General features: G+C 30.5%; 3 protein-coding genes across 6 annotated transcripts; 1 reads left to right on the top strand and 2 right to left on the bottom strand.

Annotated features, from left to right (window-relative positions):
- Positions 1–1,819: 1,819 nt before the first annotated feature.
- Positions 1,820–7,788, top strand: LOC113850148 (O-fucosyltransferase 35-like). Of its 3 annotated transcripts, none has more exons than XM_027480539.1 (9): positions 1,820–2,491; positions 3,466–3,609; positions 3,777–3,849; positions 3,970–4,040; positions 4,128–4,216; positions 4,771–4,903; positions 5,164–5,396; positions 5,912–6,388; positions 6,949–7,788. In XM_027480539.1, exons 1-9 carry the CDS (start codon positions 2,090–2,092, stop codon positions 7,145–7,147), a joined length of 1,821 nt encoding a protein of 606 aa, XP_027336340.1. In that variant the 5' UTR covers positions 1,820–2,089; the 3' UTR covers positions 7,148–7,788. The 3 variants fall into 3 exon arrangements, with proteins under 3 accessions (XP_027336340.1, XP_027336358.1, XP_027336349.1); XM_027480557.1 differs by having other exon boundaries at positions 1,910–2,404; positions 6,949–7,660; XM_027480548.1 differs by having other exon boundaries at positions 1,966–2,451; positions 3,438–3,609; positions 6,949–7,204.
- An 879-nt stretch (positions 7,789–8,667) lies between these two features.
- LOC113847153 (MOB kinase activator-like 1A) lies at positions 8,668–11,989 on the bottom strand. Of its 2 annotated transcripts, none has more exons than XM_027476064.1 (7): positions 11,605–11,989; positions 10,625–10,673; positions 10,406–10,514; positions 10,135–10,228; positions 9,463–9,596; positions 9,195–9,358; positions 8,668–8,955 (listed from the first exon to the last, which is right to left on the bottom strand). In XM_027476064.1, the coding sequence occupies exons 1-7, from the start codon at positions 11,628–11,630 to the stop codon at positions 8,884–8,886; spliced, it is 648 nt and encodes a 215-aa protein (XP_027331865.1). In that variant the 5' UTR covers positions 11,631–11,989; the 3' UTR covers positions 8,668–8,883. The 2 variants fall into 2 exon arrangements, with proteins under 2 accessions (XP_027331865.1, XP_027331873.1); XM_027476072.1 differs by lacking the exon at positions 11,605–11,989 and adding an exon at positions 10,908–11,191 and having other exon boundaries at positions 8,770–8,955.
- Positions 11,990–16,031: 4,042 nt separating this feature from the next.
- Positions 16,032–17,213, bottom strand: LOC113874726 (auxin-binding protein ABP19a-like). Its single transcript, XM_027512943.1, has one exon. It carries the CDS (start codon positions 17,080–17,082, stop codon positions 16,450–16,452), a length of 633 nt encoding a protein of 210 aa, XP_027368744.1. The 5' UTR covers positions 17,083–17,213; the 3' UTR covers positions 16,032–16,449.
- Between the last annotated feature and the right edge of the window lie 4,803 nt (positions 17,214–22,016).

Here is a 22,016-nt window from a genome sequence, read left to right as displayed (position 1 = left end):
AACAATGTGAATTATAATTGCTAGCGAGCAGTTGCTAACAACACGGATAATTTATAAATCAAAATATATAGATATATTGTTAATTTAGTATTAAGCAGTAATTATTAAATAAATTAATAAATTACAACATACATGCAGTATGTAAGTTACTAATATACGAGACTAATTTATCAATCAGCCTGTAAATTAAGACACTTAAGAAAAACACATCGGGGTTAAGGACTCTTCAAAAGAGATAACAAAACAAATTTTTATCAATATTTATTACGATTTGTTAAAAAAAAATGAAATTGTACACTATAAAATTAGTATTGACTAGTAACATTCAACCGAATTTTCATAAACATAATGACTAAGTCGAGTTTTTATAAACCAGAGAACACAGTCTCATCTTAATTATGAATTTTAAAGAGCATCTAATTAATGCTACACAAGGTCAATATGACCGCGTTCCACAAACTGGTCACGTAGATAAACTATCTTCAACATGGGTGATGCTAAAAAATCCTTTATCTCGACACTGAAAGATTTAGGTCAAAGAAATGAAAAAAGCAAAGGGGGAGAGAGAGGGAGAGAGAGAGAGAGAAGAGACATAGTAGTAGTGGAAAGAAAGAAAAGTTGAAATAAGATGATGGAAACTGAAAAGATTAGGAGAAATAAACATCAAAATTAAATAGACAAGAAAAAAAGAGCAGAAAAATTAAGAAGGTTATTTAGATTTTAGAGTTCAAAAGTGTTGTTTTGGTCTATCAAAGTATTTAATATATATTTATTAAAAGTCTCTTTCCATATGTTTAAAAACAAACGCGTGGAAGTCTTCAATCAAATTAATAATCGGTTAGAGTTTTAAACATTGCATTTATTTTTATGGAGAATAAGCAAGTATCTAATAATCATTTTTAAAGTTTAATACTATGTATTATTAGTGTAATTTTTTTATATTATCAAAATTAAAATACATAATAATATAAAAAATTATCATTGTTAATGTATTATTTTATATTAAATAACAGTCAACATATCTTAAATTCTTACTTTATACTGACAAAATCATTAATTAATTAATTATAGAGAATTGGTATACATACTTAAAAATAAAATAATTGTACTGTGCAAATTTTGTTATATTACAAACTATAGGTATTAATTAAACTTTTAATAAAATTGATTTAACTTTATTTAGTCATATAATTTTAATAAGATTGAATTAATTTGGAGATACAAATAATATTATTAATTCCTAATTGTTAAAAAGATATAAAATTTTAAAAGTGCTTATTATAATATTTTTAAACTTTAACAACATTAATTTTTTAAATTATATTAAAATATTAAAAAATATTTATTTTAAAATAAATTAAAATCAATGTCATACTCCTCAAAATTTATCAATTTTAAAAATATATATACACCAAATTAGGTTAAAATAATTTAAATTATAATTTAAAAATTTGTTAACTTCAATTCTAAAGACTTAAAATAAATAATTAATAATAACAAATTTTTATTAAAAAAATATTTATTATATTTTTATAATTTTAATATAATAACTGTATATTTTTTTATAAATATTTTTTGAATATTTAAACTCAGTTCTTGAATTAACAAAAACTTAATTTAAATCCATCGAGTATGATGTTTAAAATTTAAACATGATCAGAAACAACTTTTAACAGTATCGAGTTAAGGAAGAGGGCGGTTGATGAATAGTTGTGATAAAAGGCGGCGATTGTACGGTGGCGATGATCGTACATTATTTGTGGATTTCAACAGTAACTAGTAACTGCCACTAACTACGTTGTTATGAATCACGAAACTTATCACAATCGAAAGTGGAACATGTCTTTCTATTTTAGTTGTCTTGTGTTAGAAAATAAAAAAAAACCAGTTGGAAAGTAACTGTAAAGCAGAAAGGTGGGATTTAGAACGCGCAAAAGAACAGAAAAGAGAGAGAGAGAGAGAGAGAGAGAGAGAACGAGTTAGAATTGAAAAGTTGAAGAAACAGCAACAATCACTGCATCTTCAATGGCGATGTTATCTGAACCCAATCACTAGCAGCAATAAACGACATATAAAGAGATCACACGACATGGCTCACAATAACAATAACCCCAACAACGTCGTGGATGGCTTTACTCACCGAGTCAACAGCCCGCGTTACACGGGTTCAATGACTCGTCGAGCTCACTCGTTCAAGCGCAGCAGCAACAATAACAGTGGAAGTGCTGTTAATGAGATTGAGCTTCAAATCAACTCACCTAGATCCCCCTTGGGTTCTGCTACTGCAGCTGAAGGCTTGTCCTTGGATCCTGTTTTGAAGAGGAAGCATCATCATCATCATCGTGTGAGCCATAAGGAGAGGAACAAGAAGCTTGGACATTGGATGTTCTTGCTGTTCTGTGGGGTGTGTTTGTTTCTGGCTCTTCTTAAGATTTTTGCTTCTGGTTGGTGGTTCCAATTTGCAATAGATAGCGGAGATGAATCCATTCAGGTTTGCATCATGCCACGCGTCTTAAATAATCATCATCATCAATATTGTTATTATTATATGGTGATTCTTAGCTTGTTCTGTAATCATCATTGAGTTGTGTGTGCTGCCGTGAATCTTGAAAGACAATCTTAAAGTTTTATTTTTTTGTTAAAAATGGAAGCTTTATTATTTGAAAGTAATATAAACAATTAGTCCCAGAACTTATAAGTATCATTTTAGTCTCAAAAATTACAAAAACATCGTTTTAGTTCTGAAATTATCAAATATAAGTCATTTTAGTCCTTATTGTAATGATTTCAGGAACCAAAATGACTTTCGTTTTATAACCTGAAGGATTAAAATGACCACCAATTAATAATTTTAGGAATAAAATGATATTTTTGTAATTTTAATAATTAAATTGATTGGTGCTCATAATTTTCAGGAATAATTTGACGTATTACTTGTTATGTGTACTTGATTACTACTACAAAGTCTTTCTTTTCTTAAAACTTTCCAATACTACAAGAGAATGCGTTAACCTCTTAGCTTCATATGATATAGACATCCATTGGATAGTGGTATTAGTGTTTTTGTTGCTGTTGCTTTCTCCTTTCCCCTCCAAACATGGATGGCTGAGTGCGGAAAATTTTGTTGAATTTTATTTATTGAATTCGCGAATGAAAATGTGCAATTTTTAGTGTCTTGCGACAATACCGGTTGTCTCTGCTATGCCAAATACAAAATTTTCTTTGGCCTTTGCCAATAGAAATGAACGTGTCTGACGTGGTTGCTGTTTTGAGAGAGTGAGACTTCTGCTTATTCAGTTTAAACGGGTTACTAGTGATTAACATAGCTAGAAGCGTGAATTGGCATCTCGCAAAATACAGTATTTCTTTTTCAGCTTATACTTCATGAATGAACATGCTATTTCTATGTTACTAAGTATTACAAAGGCTAAACTAAGTAAATCCATCATTTCACCATTTTATCAGGAACAATTTGATTCCATTACTAGTCAAAATCTGAAGGATCAAAGTTCCCATGGTTATGCATTTAGGGAGGGAGCAAGTGATGTTGAACGAACTCTAAAGATGGTAGCTACAGGAATTATTGATAGCCAGACTGGCATTGCTGAAGTAAGTCTCTGATCTATATCTCATGTTCTCAGGTGAATTATTCAGCTAATTATGTTTGTTTGTCAACTAAAATAACAAGGTATATATGAAATGAACAGAAAATGATTTAATGGTGCATTCAGAGATGTCTTTACCTTCTCATTTATTGAATTTTGCTTTTTATTCAGGAATCTGGTATATGGTCTAATCCCAACTATGAGAATTTCTCCCAATGCATAGACCTGCAAAGAAATCATAAGAGTATGAAATTATACTATTTTTTTCTTTTTGGTTAATATGAAATTATACTTTTGAGTATACTCCTTCCTCCCATTCACGTTCCAAGATTTCTCTCCTCTGACTGCGGAATTCTTTTTACAGAGCTGAATGTGAAAACCAATGGCTACATTCTTGTAAATGCTAATGGTGGCCTGAATCAGATGAGATTTGGGGTCTGTTTGTGTTGGTTTCTGATGAAATATATTAGAGAAAGTTAGGCAGTAAGTGTAATCTAATGTGTCAATATATTCTGAATGCAGATATGTGATATGGTTGCTGTTGCTAAGATTATGAAGGCAACACTTGTTCTTCCTTCTCTCGATCACACCTCCTACTGGGCTGATGCGAGGTTGGTTTATCTTTACTTCCTCTTGTACTATGGTATTAGAAAATTGAATTGATAGATATATGCATAATGTCCTTGTTTCTTACAAGCCCTAAGCTTGATTTAGTTAACAATCAATGCCTGATTATTGATAAAAGATTTGTGGAGTGTTGAACTAGTTTTAGTCAAGGAATTACATGAAACTAAGAGATGATCAAATTGCTATGAGAAATGAAGTAGGGATAAAATTAGCCTGTTAGAACTTTTGCTACACTTTTGAGAAGGGTCATCAATTGCAGTCTTATGGCCAACAACTTTTTATAGACAAATTTCATAACTTTCACCTTAAACGGAAAAAGTGCAGATTAAGAGAGATTTAATTGGTGATTAAGAGAGATTTAATTGGTCCTTTGATTCCCTTTCTCCCCATATATTGTCCCTTCAGCTATCATTTTACATTTTTTATTTCATCAATAATATCTGATATACTTTGATAATTGTCTCAAATGCTGTTTTGAATTGCAAATAAGCTCCAATATTTATTACTCTGTAGTTAATTGGTTTCAATATATTTGCAGTGGCTTCAAGGATTTGTTTGACTGGAAACATTTTATTGAGACACTGAAGGATGATATCCACGTAGTTGAGACACTGCCACCTGCCTATGCTGAAATTGAACCTTTCCCAAAAACGCCAATATCTTGGTCTAAGGTCAACATAAATTGTCTATCACCGATTATTTCTTTTTGAATCCAAAAAGATATGGTTAATTAATCAGTTTATTGTATTATCATTGAAAGTATGATCTTTCAGGTAGTCAGTTCCAGTTTATAAGAAAATGAGAGTATGAAGTGATGGAATTATATTTTTCCTCATATTCATTGAGTTGCTTTGAGTCATATAATGATGAGGATTTCTGGTTTTCCATAATGTTTTAATGACAGTTAACAAATCTACACACTTATTCACAGGCCAGTTATTACAAGACTGATGTTCTTCCCCTCCTAAAGCAGCACAAAGTGATCTATTTCACCCATACTGATTCCAGGCTTGCTAATAATGGAATTCCAAGTTCCATAGAAAAACTAAGATGTCGTGTAAATTATAGAGCATTGAAATATTCAGCTCCGATTGAAGAATTTGGAAACAAATTGGTATCTAGAATGCGACAGAACAAAATTCCGTATCTTGCACTTCATTTGAGGCAAGTTACAATTCTAATATTTTTTAGTACAATGTGAAGAATGGATGTTCTTCTTCTCTTCTCATCTTTCTTCCTTGTTGTCCCCTTAAATTTTGACTTTTGACTTGATTATCTTCTGCTTTGATCATATAAATTCATAGTTCAAGTACCACCAAAATTCCTTTGGTGATTACTTGATCATAAAATATTCTAGTTGAAGGAGAATGCTAACAAATGCCTTCCAGGCATTGGTTAGGGAATCAGAAGTAGAAAACTTATATAAAAAAAAATGTTACAAAATGCACCCTTCCGTGATTTCCAGTACATCCGTATCTTGATTTCTGATATATTTATTTTTTCTTAATCAGTGTTCTAAGAGCAATGGTTTCTAAGACCCGCAGTATAAGAATAGTCCCAAGTTTATGCTAGTGTCAGTTGATATCAACTGATAAACTTAAGATTTTTTCTCCTGCAAGAAGTGTTAAATCAAATACTTTTCCTTCAATCACTTTTCACTATCTTCTTTTTATTCGTAGGTATGAGAAGGATATGCTTGCATTTACAGGCTGCAGTCACAATTTGACTGCAGAAGAAGATGAAGAACTACGACAGATGCGGTATGAAGTTGGTCATTGGAAGGAGAAGGAGATTAATGGGACTGAGAGGAGATTGATTGGAGGTTGTCCATTAACGCCAAGGGAAACTTCCTTACTGCTTAGAGCACTTGGTTTTCCATCACAAACCAGAATTTATCTGGTAGCTGGAGAAGCATATGGAAGAGGAAGCATGAAATATCTCAAGGATGATTTTCCCAACATTTTCTCTCATTCCTCTCTGTCTTTAGAAGAAGAGTTGAATCCTTTCAAGAATCACCAGAACATGTTAGCTAGTATAGACTACATTATTGCCCTTCAGAGTGATGTATTTCTTTATACTTATGATGGAAATATGGCAAAGGCAGTACAAGGTCATAGGCGCTTTGAACACTTCAAGAAGACCATCAATCCAGACAAGTAACATATTCTTAACTCATTTCTTCTGCATTACTAATAGCTTGACTTTTTTTATCGTGTGCATTCTATTAAACTATTTAATCATAACAATATTCACTCTACAATTCAAAATATATAAATTACAGTATATTAATTTGTCAAAGAATGAAGTTAGATAAGATAAGTATACATGTCATTAGATTGTTCATTTTGAGATAGAAAAATTGACGCAGTGAAAATAGAAAACTGATCTCTATCTAATGAACAAAAGAAAAGAATGTGTATATGTTGAATAGAAAAACAATTATTAAACTCACTGGATGATGAGACCAGAGACTTCTCTCAGGCGAGGTCGAATAGTCTAACACATTATAAACTATTATTACTAAAACCTAGCAATAATATATTTATCATTTGATCATGTAAAAATTTAATTAATAATATCAATTGATATTAATAATATATATATATATATATATATATATATTCTAAATAATTGATTAATATGCTGATTTATGGTAAAACGAGATATTAATATTAATATAATAATTAATAATATAACACATTCTATTGCTATGCAGGATAAATTTTGTGAAACTAGTTGATAAGTTGGATGAAGGGAAAATTTCTTGGAAGAAGTTCAGCTCTAAGGTGAAAAAGCTTCATGAAGACCGTGTTGGTGCTCCATATCCTAGGGAGCGCGGAGAATTTCCTAAGCTGGAGGAAAGTTTTTATGCAAATCCTCTGCCAGGTTGTATCTGTGAAACAAGATTGGAGTAGGGAATTGGTCAAAAGCTGTCTTTCATATAATGGGCATTTCATAACTCTTCAGAAGGTGGGAATGTTGATTTTTCAGAAGTTGGGTTATCTGATATGGTGCTATACATTGCCCTTGACGTTGGACATAAAAGGATCAAGGAAAAGTGGTAAGAACTGAGCAAATCAATTCACCTGCACTTCAAATTCAAGTATCAAGCGCATGCAGATCATGTATACTGTATAGTCTATACCATTCACCATACCTTGTCAGGGAAACCTCATCCTTAACCACTCTTGTAATGAAAAGTTTTTTCTGCCTTTTCTTTTTCATTTCTAGATTTTAAAATTATTCAATACCTTTTCATGTCAAGAAAAGAGGGTGAGAGTGAATAAGTTTTATAGTTCATTATTCAACAATATAAAAGATCCTGATTCTATGCATTAGAATTATTTTAAGCATGTATCCTTAGCAAGTCATCCATTTTGCTTATTTTAGTTGATCGAGATATTGTTCACTAATGATAAACTTCATATTCATATAATTTGGCTGCTTTAATTGTTTGCTGATAAAGTAAGAGTTTAGTGAAATAGATAGAAACTTGGTCAAAATATTATCGTGATTCAATTGTAGTTGGACAAGACAAATATTAACTCATTCTCAGTTACTTCAACTGTTTCAAATTATCTATTTTTATTTGTTATTTTACCATAGAGCAGTAATTATTCGTTTCTAACTATACCTTTATTTGTTATTATTTGACTCAAATACTAATTAATTCAGTTACATTCCAACTCTTTTACTAAAAATATTTTAGTCAACAAAGTTTACTTCATAATAATAATTAATGCAATTAAAAAATTTCTTAAAATATGTGCATTACTTTAAAGGCAAACTAGATTTAATTCATGCGTACGCATAGATTGATAAAATTAATTTTGTTGATAGTTATTTTTAAAATATTCTAAACTAACAAATTATAAATTTAATTAAAACATATTAATAGTGTAAATATTTTTATATTGTCATTTAATCACATATTAATAGACAAGGAGTAACGCTGTCCTTAAACGTTGTTTAATTTGAATAATTATAAAAAGCTTTTAAAATACTTTAAATCTTTTTATGAGAAAAATAAAACTTGTAACTCTTATAATCTTTTTCTATTTTATCCAGAAAACATGTTCATTGTTAACATATTGATAAGTTATATTCAAGAAATTGCTCAAAATGTGTCGCAAACACTTACACAGGCAAACTGCCAGAAAACTTTGTATTGATATGAATAATGGAAGTGTTTTTGATAACCCCCTTAAGTCTTTGACATACCATGTTTTAGCACTAATGATTTTATTGTTAATATGAGAAGAGCTAGTTAGCATCAATATTAATAATGCAAAGAAACTGGATAATAATTAATGTAATATCTATCAAGTTATTGGACGAAAGCTCCAGTTGCTTGTTCTTCTCTGAAAGCCATTGTTTATATGTTCCTCAAGGATTATTAATAGTGGAAAGGGGGGTTGAGGACTTTGAAACATCTGCTAGAACATACAAAGCGTCAATTCTTCTCTTATTTTGCTTGATTCACACGATTATTGAGCAACCATCACAACAATGGACAGAACAGTACAAGGATGGGCTAAAGAATTTTCATTTAGCAAGTATTTTACAAGGGCAAGATGAGAGCACAAAAATGTATACCCAGCATTCCAATGTCTAACCTCCCCAAAATAAAGGGAAAGGAAAGAACAATAAACTATAACTGTATAATAGATTCAACAAGGTCCTCAAGAGGTGCCAGCTCTGCTTTGTCGATCAAACGGAATTCCTGCAACACAAGATGGCAGCATCTCAGCCAGTAAATTCAACAAATTCATAAAAAGATGATAGCAATCAACTTGAATTCAAAAGCACGTTTCATATTTTTGCATTTGAGTATTGGATTTGAACCTGCAACCTTTAAGTCACAAGGCAGCAACCTTTTCCATCATTCAACCAACTCAGTGCAAAACCAAAAGAGATGGAAACAAATGCATCAATGAACTTCTGATCTCTATAACCACTTACCCAAGTAAACAATACAAAATGCTTGAAGCAAGTATTCAGGTGAGCCTCTTCCTTCAAACTCACTATCTTCTGAAAATGTGAGTGATAAATATGAGCATATACACGGAATAATCGCTTGAAAATTGTTTTCACCACGTCTCGGAAATTTGGTGGAAAAGGAGCCCCTACAGCAATGCCGCAGTCAGTTAAAACCGTGCTATAATGCATGTAATTAGCAAAAAAAAGAGTCCAGAAAATTCAGCTTACTGGTATAAACTATCTAACATACCTAACTTTTGAGGGAAAATTGTTTCATCATCTAGCTGAGATTCAATCCAATCCATCAAATACTCAACATATTTTGGAGCAGATACCTCTATTGGTTTCTTGATAGTGACACCATCAGCCCATCTGTACTCATACCTGTAGAGTTTAATGCATTAAGAACGTGTCTCATATATATGTTTAATGTTGTTCACAAAGATTTAATTCGTCTATGTAAGAATATAAAGCTACGGACAAATGACAAACTGGACAAATATTAGAAAAAGGAAAATTGGCATAGAAAATGTGTATAAGGGTGGTATAACCTCAAGGGACTTGGTATGCTCTCTTATTCACAATGCTCTACGTAAAATATATTTTCCCAGTTTTGCAGTTGAAATTTGTTTCCCTTTGCCACTCCCTAGCATATAGCTATCATCTTGGAAAATATCTTCAGCTACTAACTATGCACATTCAAAACTAGAATCTCCCATGTAACTCCATACCCACTCTGCCTTAAGTTAGGATTCAAATTTCTAACATAACCCATTCCTCCAACATTCAAAAGGTACAGAAATTTGTACATATTGACTAAAACCATATATCAATACTACCTATAATAAGAAGTTACAATTTTTTAAGACCAATTGCTGTAAATACATAAAAAAGAAGAGTTGGTTGAAGGATCAAACAATACTTTGGTCCTGCAGTCATTGTAGGACAGTTATTCGGCGTGCAGAATTCTGTAAGTGTACCAAATAGGATATTCACTTGATTAAAGAAGTCTACAGCTGCACACAAAAACAAAAAAAAAATGCCAATGTGTAAATTTCATAAAAGCAATTTTGCAGTAAAATATCATTTAACAATGATAAAAAAATATGGAATAGAGAAGGGCGGGGGGTACACTTTATAGTAAGAAACTTCAGCAGTATATGCCAAAAGCTAAATAGATTAAAGATTCTTACTGTTCACCGCCAGCCACTCATTAATATCTTCACCAGGAGGCAGCTTAACAGCTTCCCTCAAATTCCCACTACCCAAGGTGGCATCGATGTGTTTTTGAAGTTGAGCACCCTGTATTTCATAATCAAAATGCTTAGAAGGCTCAATTCGTCAAATATAAACCATAAAGAAAAAGTAGAAAACAATCCAGTAACCACTCCACAAGAAGTAAAATGACCAACCTTACTTCCAGATGGGGCACTCTTTTTTGGACGAAATGTTTTCTGGTTTCTGCATGGATCAAAGTTTGATTATGTTTTGATTTGGCACATATAATATGATCTATGCCCTATAAATGGTATATGGGGATTCAACTTTGTCAAACATGGTTTTGAAATGTTTATTGTTGAAGGAAGTTTTACATGCTCACAAACGTTAAGAAGTCCAGTTTTGATGCCCCATTTCACATAACTGAAACTTAAATTTTGACTACCTAATATTCGCCATTTCACATTTTTGAGCTACCTATACATCGCAGAAGCAGCTAAAATTCATCAAAAGCATCCTTGTAAAATCAAGTCAAGTAAAACCCGCTGAGAATCCGACACGCAAACATGACATCATAGCACTAACAACCCAACAGTATCTTTTTCAAATTTCCAAAATTTCATTTTTGGCACAACACCCAATAGTAATTTCACACCCAGTTTTAAAACATCAACATACTATTTGGGTGGGGGAGAATGAAAGGGAGGAGACAAATTTCAGTAAAAATCCCTTGTTTGATTCAAAAGTTCTGAAGGAAAGGGAGGTAATTTAGATTTCTATTTGAATTCTCTGTTCTGAATCTCTTGAACAATTCCTGTCAGCAACTTCAGAATGAGGCAAATTATTGCCATAGCTATGATACAAAATAACCATCAAATTGAAGCATATAAACACCATAGCCATATCATCAACACAGGTAATCATTGTGTCTATTGTTTTACTATCATATGATCATCCATCCAATTTAACAGAACATAAACAAAGAGATTAAGAAAACACTAAGATCAATCTAAAAGGCAATCAAGGGCAGCCTCAAAACAAAAATATCAGCTCATCTTCAAAAGGGTAAATAATAAACACACAAAAAATTATTTTTTTGTTTTTATAAACAAAGGGATGAAACCCAGAATCTATAATGAATACAGCAAGCACAAGGGAATTGAAAGAAGGAAACCTGCTTCCAAGACCAAAGAGACTCATGGTGTCAAAATCCCAAGCGTCTCTCTTTCTTGAAGATCCAAATATCGAAGGCTCTTCGAATCAAATAACAAAAACCAAAAACTGAAGAATGTCCAAAACGAGTTTACATATATAGACACAGACAGAGAATCCTTAACCTCCCTTATTGCCAGTCTGTCATTTCCTCCGTCTCTCTCTCTCTCTCTCTCTATTGAGGGAGGAGAGAGAGAGAAAGCCAAAAACTCCATTTGCCAACCTGCGTTATGCTTACCTGGCTGACTCTGCCTGATACTCTTCTTTTTTTTCTTCCATTCTCCTATTTTTTCTACCTTATTCTTGTCCTTTTTTTTTTTATTTTTGGCACATATTCTTCTCTTTAATGTTCTCTTTTTCCTCATCTTTTTCTCTCTCTTTTTATTTTAAGAATTTAATAAATGAATAATGGTGTTAAAAAAGGACAAGGTTAATAGTTGTAAATGAATTTAGGCATAAACTTAATGGTGAATGGAAGCATAAAAATGAGACATTCTTTTTTTTTTGTTCCCTTAAAGATATCTATGGTGGTGGGCTTTTTCTTTCTTTCCGATTTTTGGTGAGTGGTGGTGGGCTTAGTTTGAATTGTTCCTTTAGAGGTCTATTATTAACCATTAACTGCTATTAATTAATAATTAATAAATATAAAAAGATTCCTTGTCCAATTTATAAGAATGGTACAAGTTATCATAATTTTTAATCTTAACTCTTGCTGGTGGGAGCAAAATTTTACGCCTACAATTTAGATTACAGTGAGATCGAATAAACTTGACATCATGTTCCAAAAGGAAAATAAATGACTAATTTCGGTGATATTGAAAGGTTTATTAATTCATAATTTCTCGCATTAGAAAATGCATTGCATTGGGATTTTTTTGCAAAATATAGTTATGAAATATGTTGAGAGTTCTCTGTCATCCAATCATTTACAGCTTGATGCCAACTTGATGAGCATATATTTTTAATTTATATATGTATTTGGCACGAGAACAATCATAACACCATATGTTTATTTCACTCATAAAAAGTGTTGTAATTTCTTTATGAAAATTATGCACTTTTTTTATTATTTAATATAATTGAAATTAATATTGTTATTTAATATAAGGTTTTGTTCGTATCATTTTACATGTCATGAGATTTTTTTTTCTTTGCCAAAATATCTCGTTTAATATATATATATATATATATATATATATATATACATATATATATTAAAAACTAGTTCATTAATAAAAATAATTAAAGAAATTAAAACTTTAATTTGATTGATAACTTATAAAAGGAAGAAATTATCAGCAAAAAAAAGGAAAAAAAAATTAAGATGTTGATATGTTTTGATTTGATATAAAAACTATAAATATATGCCACAAAATAAGAAAAATATTATGAATAAAAATTTAGGAAAATATCTAATTATATAATTTAAAAAAATCAATTTTATAATTTTTTTTTCATATTTTAGGATACAATTCATTTATCTTTTTATTTAATTTGGTCGCAATCAAGTACAGATTTAAAAAGATGCACGCATTATTTTGGATCTCTCTCTTTTTTAATATATAAATACATGTTTTGGTTTTTTTCTATATTTTATATAATTATATTTATTAAAGGTCGTTTGCCTTTCACTTCCTCTCTTTTTAATGTTTCCAGCCTGTCCACACTAATATAAATGTGTATATTATTCTATATATTGATTATGGAGAGTTCCCCTCTTATTTATTTTTGAGAAAATTGTTAATATCAGATTTTAAGATTGATTTTAAATATTCATAAATGATAAAAATTGATTAAAAACAATATTTTTTGATATAAAATACTACTCTGGAGACTGATTAAAAAAATTATTATCAATGCACCTCTTTCATGATTTTAATGTATTTTAAGTAATTTTTAATAAATAATTTATATAATATTTATTATATAGATAATATAAACAAGTACTGATCAATACTCGGATAGTGATTAATAATTTACAAGTAAATTTTTTTTATTAAAAATCATTAATGCACCTCTTTCATGATTTTTAATGTATGTTAAGTATTTTTTTTAATAAAAATTTATTACTTTAATTTTTTAAAATCAGTATACGATTAACAAGGCTTAAAAGATATAATAATAATTTTAGTTTTAATAAAAAATATTTTTAAGCTTAAAATGGTTCCTAAAAATTAATATTGAAAAAAATCGTTATTAGTAGAATTTAAATTATTTTCCTTCTCTTTTCCTTTTCATCATATTATTTATCATACCTTTCAGTTTTGTTCATTTCCCTTTCTTTCTTTTTTTCTATATTCAAAGATAAGGTATACATTGTACACTCATCATTATTCCTTTATTTTTAACAAAAAAAAATTCTATTTAAATTAGATAAGACTTTTATAGACTCCAAAATTATCTCTTTAAATATTTAATGCACCATGCATACTTTAACAAAAGTTTTCACTGTTAGATTGGAATGGGAAACGTTTTTGCATGTAAAATGAACAGTTGTAATATAATATTTGAGTTTACAAGGAACTTCCCTTTTTCTTTTTTTTTCCTTTTCAGTCTAAAACACCATGGATGGGTTAATTAACCTCTGTCTGCATTGTGATGTGGTGAATGCAAAATGATATTTACGTTAAATTCAACACCTGTGACTAAAATTATGTGACTTTTTCCAAACTATAGCGATAAAATTTGACTATCAATGAATGTTCCATTCTCTTCGTACACAAGTGGACACTGAGGATCTATTTGCTCTAATATTTAACAAAATTAATTTTAAACTATCAAACATAGTTAAAATACTTATTCAAATTAATTTTAAAAAGTGGTGCAAATTACATAAATGGGTTGGTAGTCTAACGTGGAATGTTATGATTCTACGATCCAAGCCACAACAATGGATACAGTTTCTTTATCCATTAGACAAATCCTAATTCCAAACCCAACTCCATTTCGTTTTCTGCTGCAACTCACAAACCAAATGGGAGATTGTTGCTAGCAATGTTCTTCTACAATATGGTTCAGATTAATGCGAATATATATATTTATAAGCAATAAGTATTTAATTTATTAAAATTAATAAAAAATAATTATATGTTATAAATTTATATTTGATAATCTACCTCAGAATCATTACAAACTATTAACAATTATCATGACATTGCCACTACACCAGCAACAGCTAGCGTTTGTTTTTTTATTTTTATTTATATTAGGTTTTGGATAATACATCTGCATACACTTTAATAATGAGGTTGAAAAGCTGGAGACAAATGAATTGCCTTGAAATACTTTCAAATTCACTTTGAATATCAAATATATACATACAAGTTAACGATGTCACAAACATGAAGATCGATTTTTTGCATGGTAACCAGAATTTGACAAAAAGATCCAAGAGCCCCGGTAGCATGCATGTGAAAAGGTCTAAACTTAAAACATTTATGTATTATTACAAGAAAACACGTTGATTCTTATATATCCTTTATTTTCTCCTCTTTAATCTTTATATAGACAATGTTAGTTTGATATGGTATAACTTCTTTGGAATTCTTTTGATCTCCAATTCTATTGTCGGAAAATTTTCCCAATTTTTGCAAGTATTTTGGAGCTTTTCATTAATTTTCCTTCAACTTAAAAAAAAATTAGTTTTAAATGTTAACGATAACGTTGTCGTTTTAATCCTTTTTTGAACTTTGACATAAGAGTTAAATAATTTAATGGGCTCTTAAAAGTGATAATTTGTTTAACTTTGTTCCCTAAAATGTGTACCTCTATACAAATTCATCTCCAAAATAACTTCATAGTAAGATAATATTCCTTCATCAATCAGTGTTAATGAGATATAAAGGAAACTGCGATGTAAAACATTAAGTAAATATTTTTGGCCGATTAAATTCCCTATACAAAATCTCTTAATAGATATTTGTCAATTTGGTACAGGAATTTGGGGGATTACACAATCACACACAATTATCAGGGTGAGAAAATTGGTGTATAACGTATTTTTATGATATTTTTCAATTAAAGTTAAATAGATTGATGTCAAATTTTATGTATGTCTCAGTTAAAAATTGTCTTTTTTATAATGTAAAAATTACATTAATTTGAGTAAACTAATTTACAAAAATTTACATTCGTTCACTTAACATTTCCACATTAGTGATTTCGTTATGTTCCAAAAACACCGACTACCTAGAAAAATAACAATATACGCTTTTAATAACTTTAAAGGAACAGAATAATAACTTTTCATTTCTAAAGACCAAATCATATATTAATCCTTAGATAACATACATCTGGCTAATTCCAATCCACTCCAAACAATTTGAATAATATTGCATACGATATTTACGTATTGAATTACTATTACAGCAGATGTTTTATTTCAAATATAAGTGGACATAAACTAACCATTTGCTCCATTTCATGGCAATTATCAGATATGCAACTTTATTGTATTTTTCTTATTTTTTTTATACAACAATACTTGATGAAATGTTTCACGCATTAAAAGAAAAAACATGCAAGAAAATACCGCACATTTATTCATCTTGTAGTACAAATTTCTTAAGTAAGAAATCATCCATCTAAAAGAAACATGCTTGACAACAACGAGAAACAATACAACCTAAACCAGATCAGTGACCCGGTTAACCAATCCTACTAAAGAAGAAGAAAATCACACGTTTACATGCGTGCTAAACCCAAAATGAAAACCACACGTACATAACAAATAAATTGAACAAAAGAGACACCACTCTCGAGACCTATGTGTTCTCATTTCATTTAGTTTAAAACTTCATTAATTAATTTAACCTGATCCTCCAAGAACACCCTTAAGCTTCTTAATCTGAGCAGCATCAAGAAAAGTGGTTTCAGCTATCAAATCAGTGGGGAAATCACTTTTGAACAAAGCAAAGTCGAGAATTTGAAGGCCAGGGTTGGCACTGCTGAAGCTCACAAAAGCCAAAGCTGGAAGGGCGCCAGCATTGATTTGGAAGTGCAACAAGCCTTGAGGGAACACCATGACATCACCCTTTTGAAGAGTTTTAAGGTACACAGTGTTATCTGAAGAAACAAATCCAGCACAGATTTTCCCTTGCACAACAACTAAGATTTCTGAAGCTCCAGGGTGTGTGTGAAGTGGGATAACTCCACCCTTTTCAATGTCCAAACGGGCAATGGAAATTCCAAGGCCATTCACTCCAGGAAATTGTGCATCAAATGCTGGGGACACTGCAGCTTTGATGATGTTTGAGGTGTTGCCAGCAGCGCTAAGGCCAGTGTAAACAAAATCATCCACAGTAACCTTTGCAGGCTTCTTGCAAGAGTACCCTGCAGGCCCATTAGGGCCAGTCAAATCTGCTACACAGAAGTCTACAACAGAAGCATGGGAGAGGGAGAGGAGAGAACAGATAAGGAAGGTAATTAGAAGCATTTTCATTCTTTGTTGATGGGTGTGTGTGCGATTTGTTTCATTATTTATGTGAGTTGGAGGGTGGATCTTTTGATAAGATTTACCATGCCATTGAGTTTCTTCAATATGGTTAAACGTATATGGATAGAATTTTCTTTACCTGTGTTTGGAAAAGACAGATTTTGAGCTAAGATTAGTGGTGCACGTGAATGTCAACATTTTCCTTTCTTGATAACGACAAGAAGGGTCTTTTTTGTTTGATTCCAGAAAAGTAGAATCTTCTGCGGATCTTCTTAAGTGCTCTAAGAAAAATCATAGTTTTTTTGGAGTTCCCCGTTACTCTATAGTGATCGTTGAAATTAGCCTTAGTCAATAGTCACATATATGTGTAAATCATAGGGCTTTTTCGTTTTACCTCCAGAATCAATTCTTTTTACTGTAGACAATAATGCAAAAATTTAGGTTGAGATTGATTTAAGCCGAATTTCAATTACGTTTAACGGTTCAAAAAATAATTTTATTTAACTTCTAAGATAAATGGGCACTTAGAACGAAGGAACGTAAACAACAGGAAAAATACATGCTTAGGGGATAAAAGATTGTTTTCATAAACTTTGTTGGAATACATAAAAAGTAATGAAGTTTACAATTGCACCACAGATTTTATGCCTTTCATTCTCTATAGTCTTTAATAGATAACTATTAAGTTCCATTGAGTTCACCGTAATGCTTCCTCTTCTCAACTTGGGCCAAAGGAGTGACCAAACCGTTGAAATAACTACATCAATGAATGTGAGTATGATGATTAATTTATTAGTATTAATCTTACTGTTATACAACGCAGTTTCCGAGTAGCTGTCACAATTACAAATTCAAGTTACAGTGTAGACATTGAATGCACACCTATTAAACAACCTCAGTTGATATGAGAAATAAGAACAAATAACATTGTTCTTTATCAAATAATCAAAGCAACATCTATTGTAAACAGCCCAGGACGTTATTGTTCAAGTATTAAAAAAAATAAGATTACTCAATATTCAGTAATCCTTGTGCACTTAACACAAGCTTGTGTATGTTCCAGTAAAATTCCTTATGAAATTCCAGGGTAAATAAGAAGAGGTAAAGAAAATGAGGGTGGTCCACAAGCACATGGCGTGAGCAACAAATGACGATCATAAGAAGACGTTTTGACAGCTAGAAGGACCCCTCTGCAAGTCATGCTGACTTTAGATTTCATGCTTGGCTGCATTGGCACATCTATTTGTGGTCATCTCAAATTCCCCATCTTCAAGGGAACCTTGTATTTACTGAACTAAGTAAAACCATGAAAAGGTTATCCACATTTTTTTTTCCCCTCTTGACTTGAGTACACCATCATTCTATTACCAACAAAACTTAAAGTATAATATCAGAAGTGTTTTCTAATGCTGTTTTTTAGTTAAAAAAATTTCCAGTCATATATAGCAATTTTTATTGTATGAATTTTATTAATATAAAACTTTAATCTTAACTAAAAGAAAGAAGACTAAAAGCACTTGTGGTATTACACTTTTATCATGTATATTTTGCCTTAACATATATATCTTGCCGTGCTTGGCGCTCAGCATTAATTGGTCCCTTCCCGTAACATACTAATTATGTTGAATGCTCACACTGCAGCTAAGGATAAGTTTCTCATTCGCCATCAACATTGGCCATTCATTGTAATTAATTCCATTTAGAGCCAATAAGGGTGTGTGATTGATGTCACTATCATTGTCATAACGTTAGTTGTTCATGTTGTTTGTGTCTGTGTGAGATGCTACCAAGAGTGAAGAACTACCCGTTGCATAACTCTTGGATTCTAAGATATTTTTGAAGATGAAATCGATGTGTCGAGAAAAAGATGCAGATTGTGATTACGATACATTCCGCATACGTACAAATTACATATGAACTGTCATGTGCTTTCCCAGTTTGTAAAGTTTTTGAATTCATGGCAAGTTTTTAAGTGTGAACATATATATATGTCACTGCTATTTAGCTAGCAATAAACAAAGAACGTAAAAAAGGATATTAATCAGAGATCATGTACTCAACTAAGAACGTGCTTAAAATATTTTTTATAAAGTAATCCTTAGTCTTAGGTTAACTTAAAAAATGAGTTTGATTCTATTTTTTAATATAATATTAGAGTTTATATTCAAATTGAATGCTAAGCCATTCAAAGATATTTAATTCTACGCGTGAGAGACTCTATTAAAATGTCTCGTATCAATTTGAAATATGTTCAAGTTACTTCTTGTAAAGTTAGAGTAATCCTTGTAAAAAACTTGAACTAGATTATTTGTTTTTTTAATATTAAGTTTATACCATCACCAACATTCTCATATTGGCAGTGAGATTTTAACTCGCATCCTAATAAATTGAATCAACCTTTTTTAACTAATTACACTTAGTTTTAGTAATTAAATATTTATTTATTTGATCCTTATAAATTTTAAAATTTTCTAAGATAGTTCAAGTCATTAGTTATTAATATGTGGTACAAACATGTCAAATCACTTAAGGTAACAAGACAGTATTAACGTAATATGATTAAAATATGTTATATCATAACAACTAATAACAGACAATTTCTAAAAAAATAACTACGAGAATTATAATAAACAAAAAATTAGAAAATTAATAATAATTTAATCATATTTACATAAAATAAAAAAACATTTGCTTTTTTTATTAAGGAAAAATGGATGGGGTGGATATGAATATTATCATGTACATATATGAAAACAAATAACTAAATCAGATCAACATGCAGTGACCTTAGAAATCGATTGAAGAATAATGCTTTTTTAATAAAATTGGGTTAATTAAACATATTTTGAAATATGTATATGAAAATGATAAATTATACATGAAAACTAATACATATGTGCGCGTTAAAATATCTGAAATGTTAATTGAATAGGTAAATTCAAATCTAGAATGCTAGCAACCCACAGAATATGTAGGTTTTGATTCTTTTAGTCTCACTCATAATTTTATAAGTATTAATAAATTCAAATAATAAAGTATATATATAAAATTTGTCTAAGCAAATCTTTTACTTGGATTCTAGTTTTTGGTTATGTGGCTTCAAATTTTGTTATTTGGCAATTTTAATCACATTGCAAATTAAAATTTACTCGGGCGCCTACATACACCGCACGTAACTTTTATTGACTGGTCAATCTTAATTTTTTAATATTTTGAGACAAAAAATATAAATAAAATTTGTCTTAACTATTGTATTAGTAGTAAATATTTGATTTTAAGAAAAGCATCTATCGGCACTTTAATGTCTTTATTACCAGATTTTGTATAAAATGTTGTTATTATTAATATAGTTATAGTAAAACAAAACATTTCACTTCTATATTTATTGGCACGGTATGAGGCCAGCCCAATCATCAAATTTCAAAAAAGACCTATCCATTTAGTTGTAAAAGTGAGCTTGTAGATGTAGCCCAAAAGACTACAAGCCCATTGCATCAATTCAATCAAAGCCCTTTTGACAAAAACAAAATACAACCAAAGCCTTTTGACCCATATTCAATTTCAGTTAAGCCTCAAAATCATAAATAGTCCTCTTGAATAGTTTAAGGACAAAAATTATATACTATTTGTTAGGTTTTGTTTTATTATTTATTAATTAAAGTTATAATTATATTTAATGTTACTATATATTGCCAAAGTTAAATTTTAATATTATTCAGAGAATAACACTAAAAGCACTGATAGTACTACACTTAAGTTTTTCCAGCATAATTTTCAAAACATTAAAAGAGAAGTTACAATTTGTCAACTTTGTGTCAAAAAGTTTTGCTTCAAGAGGCAAACTAATTAATATGATGTAAGAAAAAGAGTCACGAGAACTAACTAACCACTGAGTTTTTTTCTAAAGAGCAACTACTAAAGTTTGTGATATGGTAGGTTCAATGTCTTGTGCAGTTACCTCTCTTAATTTAGATGCTCATCGAAGCAACGAGTCTATAACACTGAGATGCATCATTAGGACTAAAGGGATCTAACTTTTGCTAATGTGGACCACAAATCCATGTGCTTAGGTATGACCATGCTAACGCATTGCTTGCACTGTGCTAGTGAAAAATTAAGAACAACAACTGTGTTTTTTTCACTTGGATTCAATAATTGAGACATGAAAAAGGAGACACATTCATTATTAGAAAATGGGCCGCATGTCGCAGAAAGTTGTTAGTTTCATGCCATTTTCAACGCAGTGTGCCTAACAGGCTACAACAAAGCATGCCATTGATAAAATAAAACTCCATTGAAACATGAAATCAATTGAGTGAAAGGGAGTTGGAATTTTTTTAAAAAGGATATAAGGATATAATCTCACTTTTGGTTTTGAAATACATAATATGAAAAACAAAATTTATTAAGAAAAACATTGACTTTAATGTTTCATTGTTTTTTTTCGAAGAGTTAATCACTAGAGTGAAAGAATACAGGGAAAAACCTAAAAAAATAAATTACATTTAATGTTTCATTGTTGAAAATGCATGGAAAATAAGTGCATAATAAAATTAATAATTGAAGTGTAAGCATAGATTAATTTGAACAACTTTTTTTAAGGGAATATAAAAGTTTTCTTAAAAAATATATATTTTTAAATCAGGGCATAAATCAATTCTTAGCATCATTGTCTTAAGGGAAGTGGCTATTGTGCATGTGCATATATAATCCCAAGTTAAAACAAAGACAGAAAAAAAAAATCATGTCAGAGTTTCATTAAGGGGAGTCAAGAGTGGGTACTTTCTCTCTGCTGTCTCATAAGCACTGAGAGAGTTCGAGGCTTTGCTATGTGTCTAAGGGACCACAAGACATTATCATCTCAAACTCTATCATATATGAGTTTGCTCTTGTGGGTGTGGACTATATGCTGCCCCACCAAGCTTATTCACTTTAAAAAA

This window comes from Abrus precatorius, unplaced genomic scaffold (assembly GCF_003935025.1).
Source record: "Abrus precatorius isolate BTA unplaced genomic scaffold, Abrus_2018 Scaffold10, whole genome shotgun sequence".
NCBI classification, from domain to species: domain Eukaryota; kingdom Viridiplantae; phylum Streptophyta; class Magnoliopsida; order Fabales; family Fabaceae; genus Abrus; species Abrus precatorius.
This window is presented reverse-complemented; position numbering and strand designations above follow the sequence as displayed.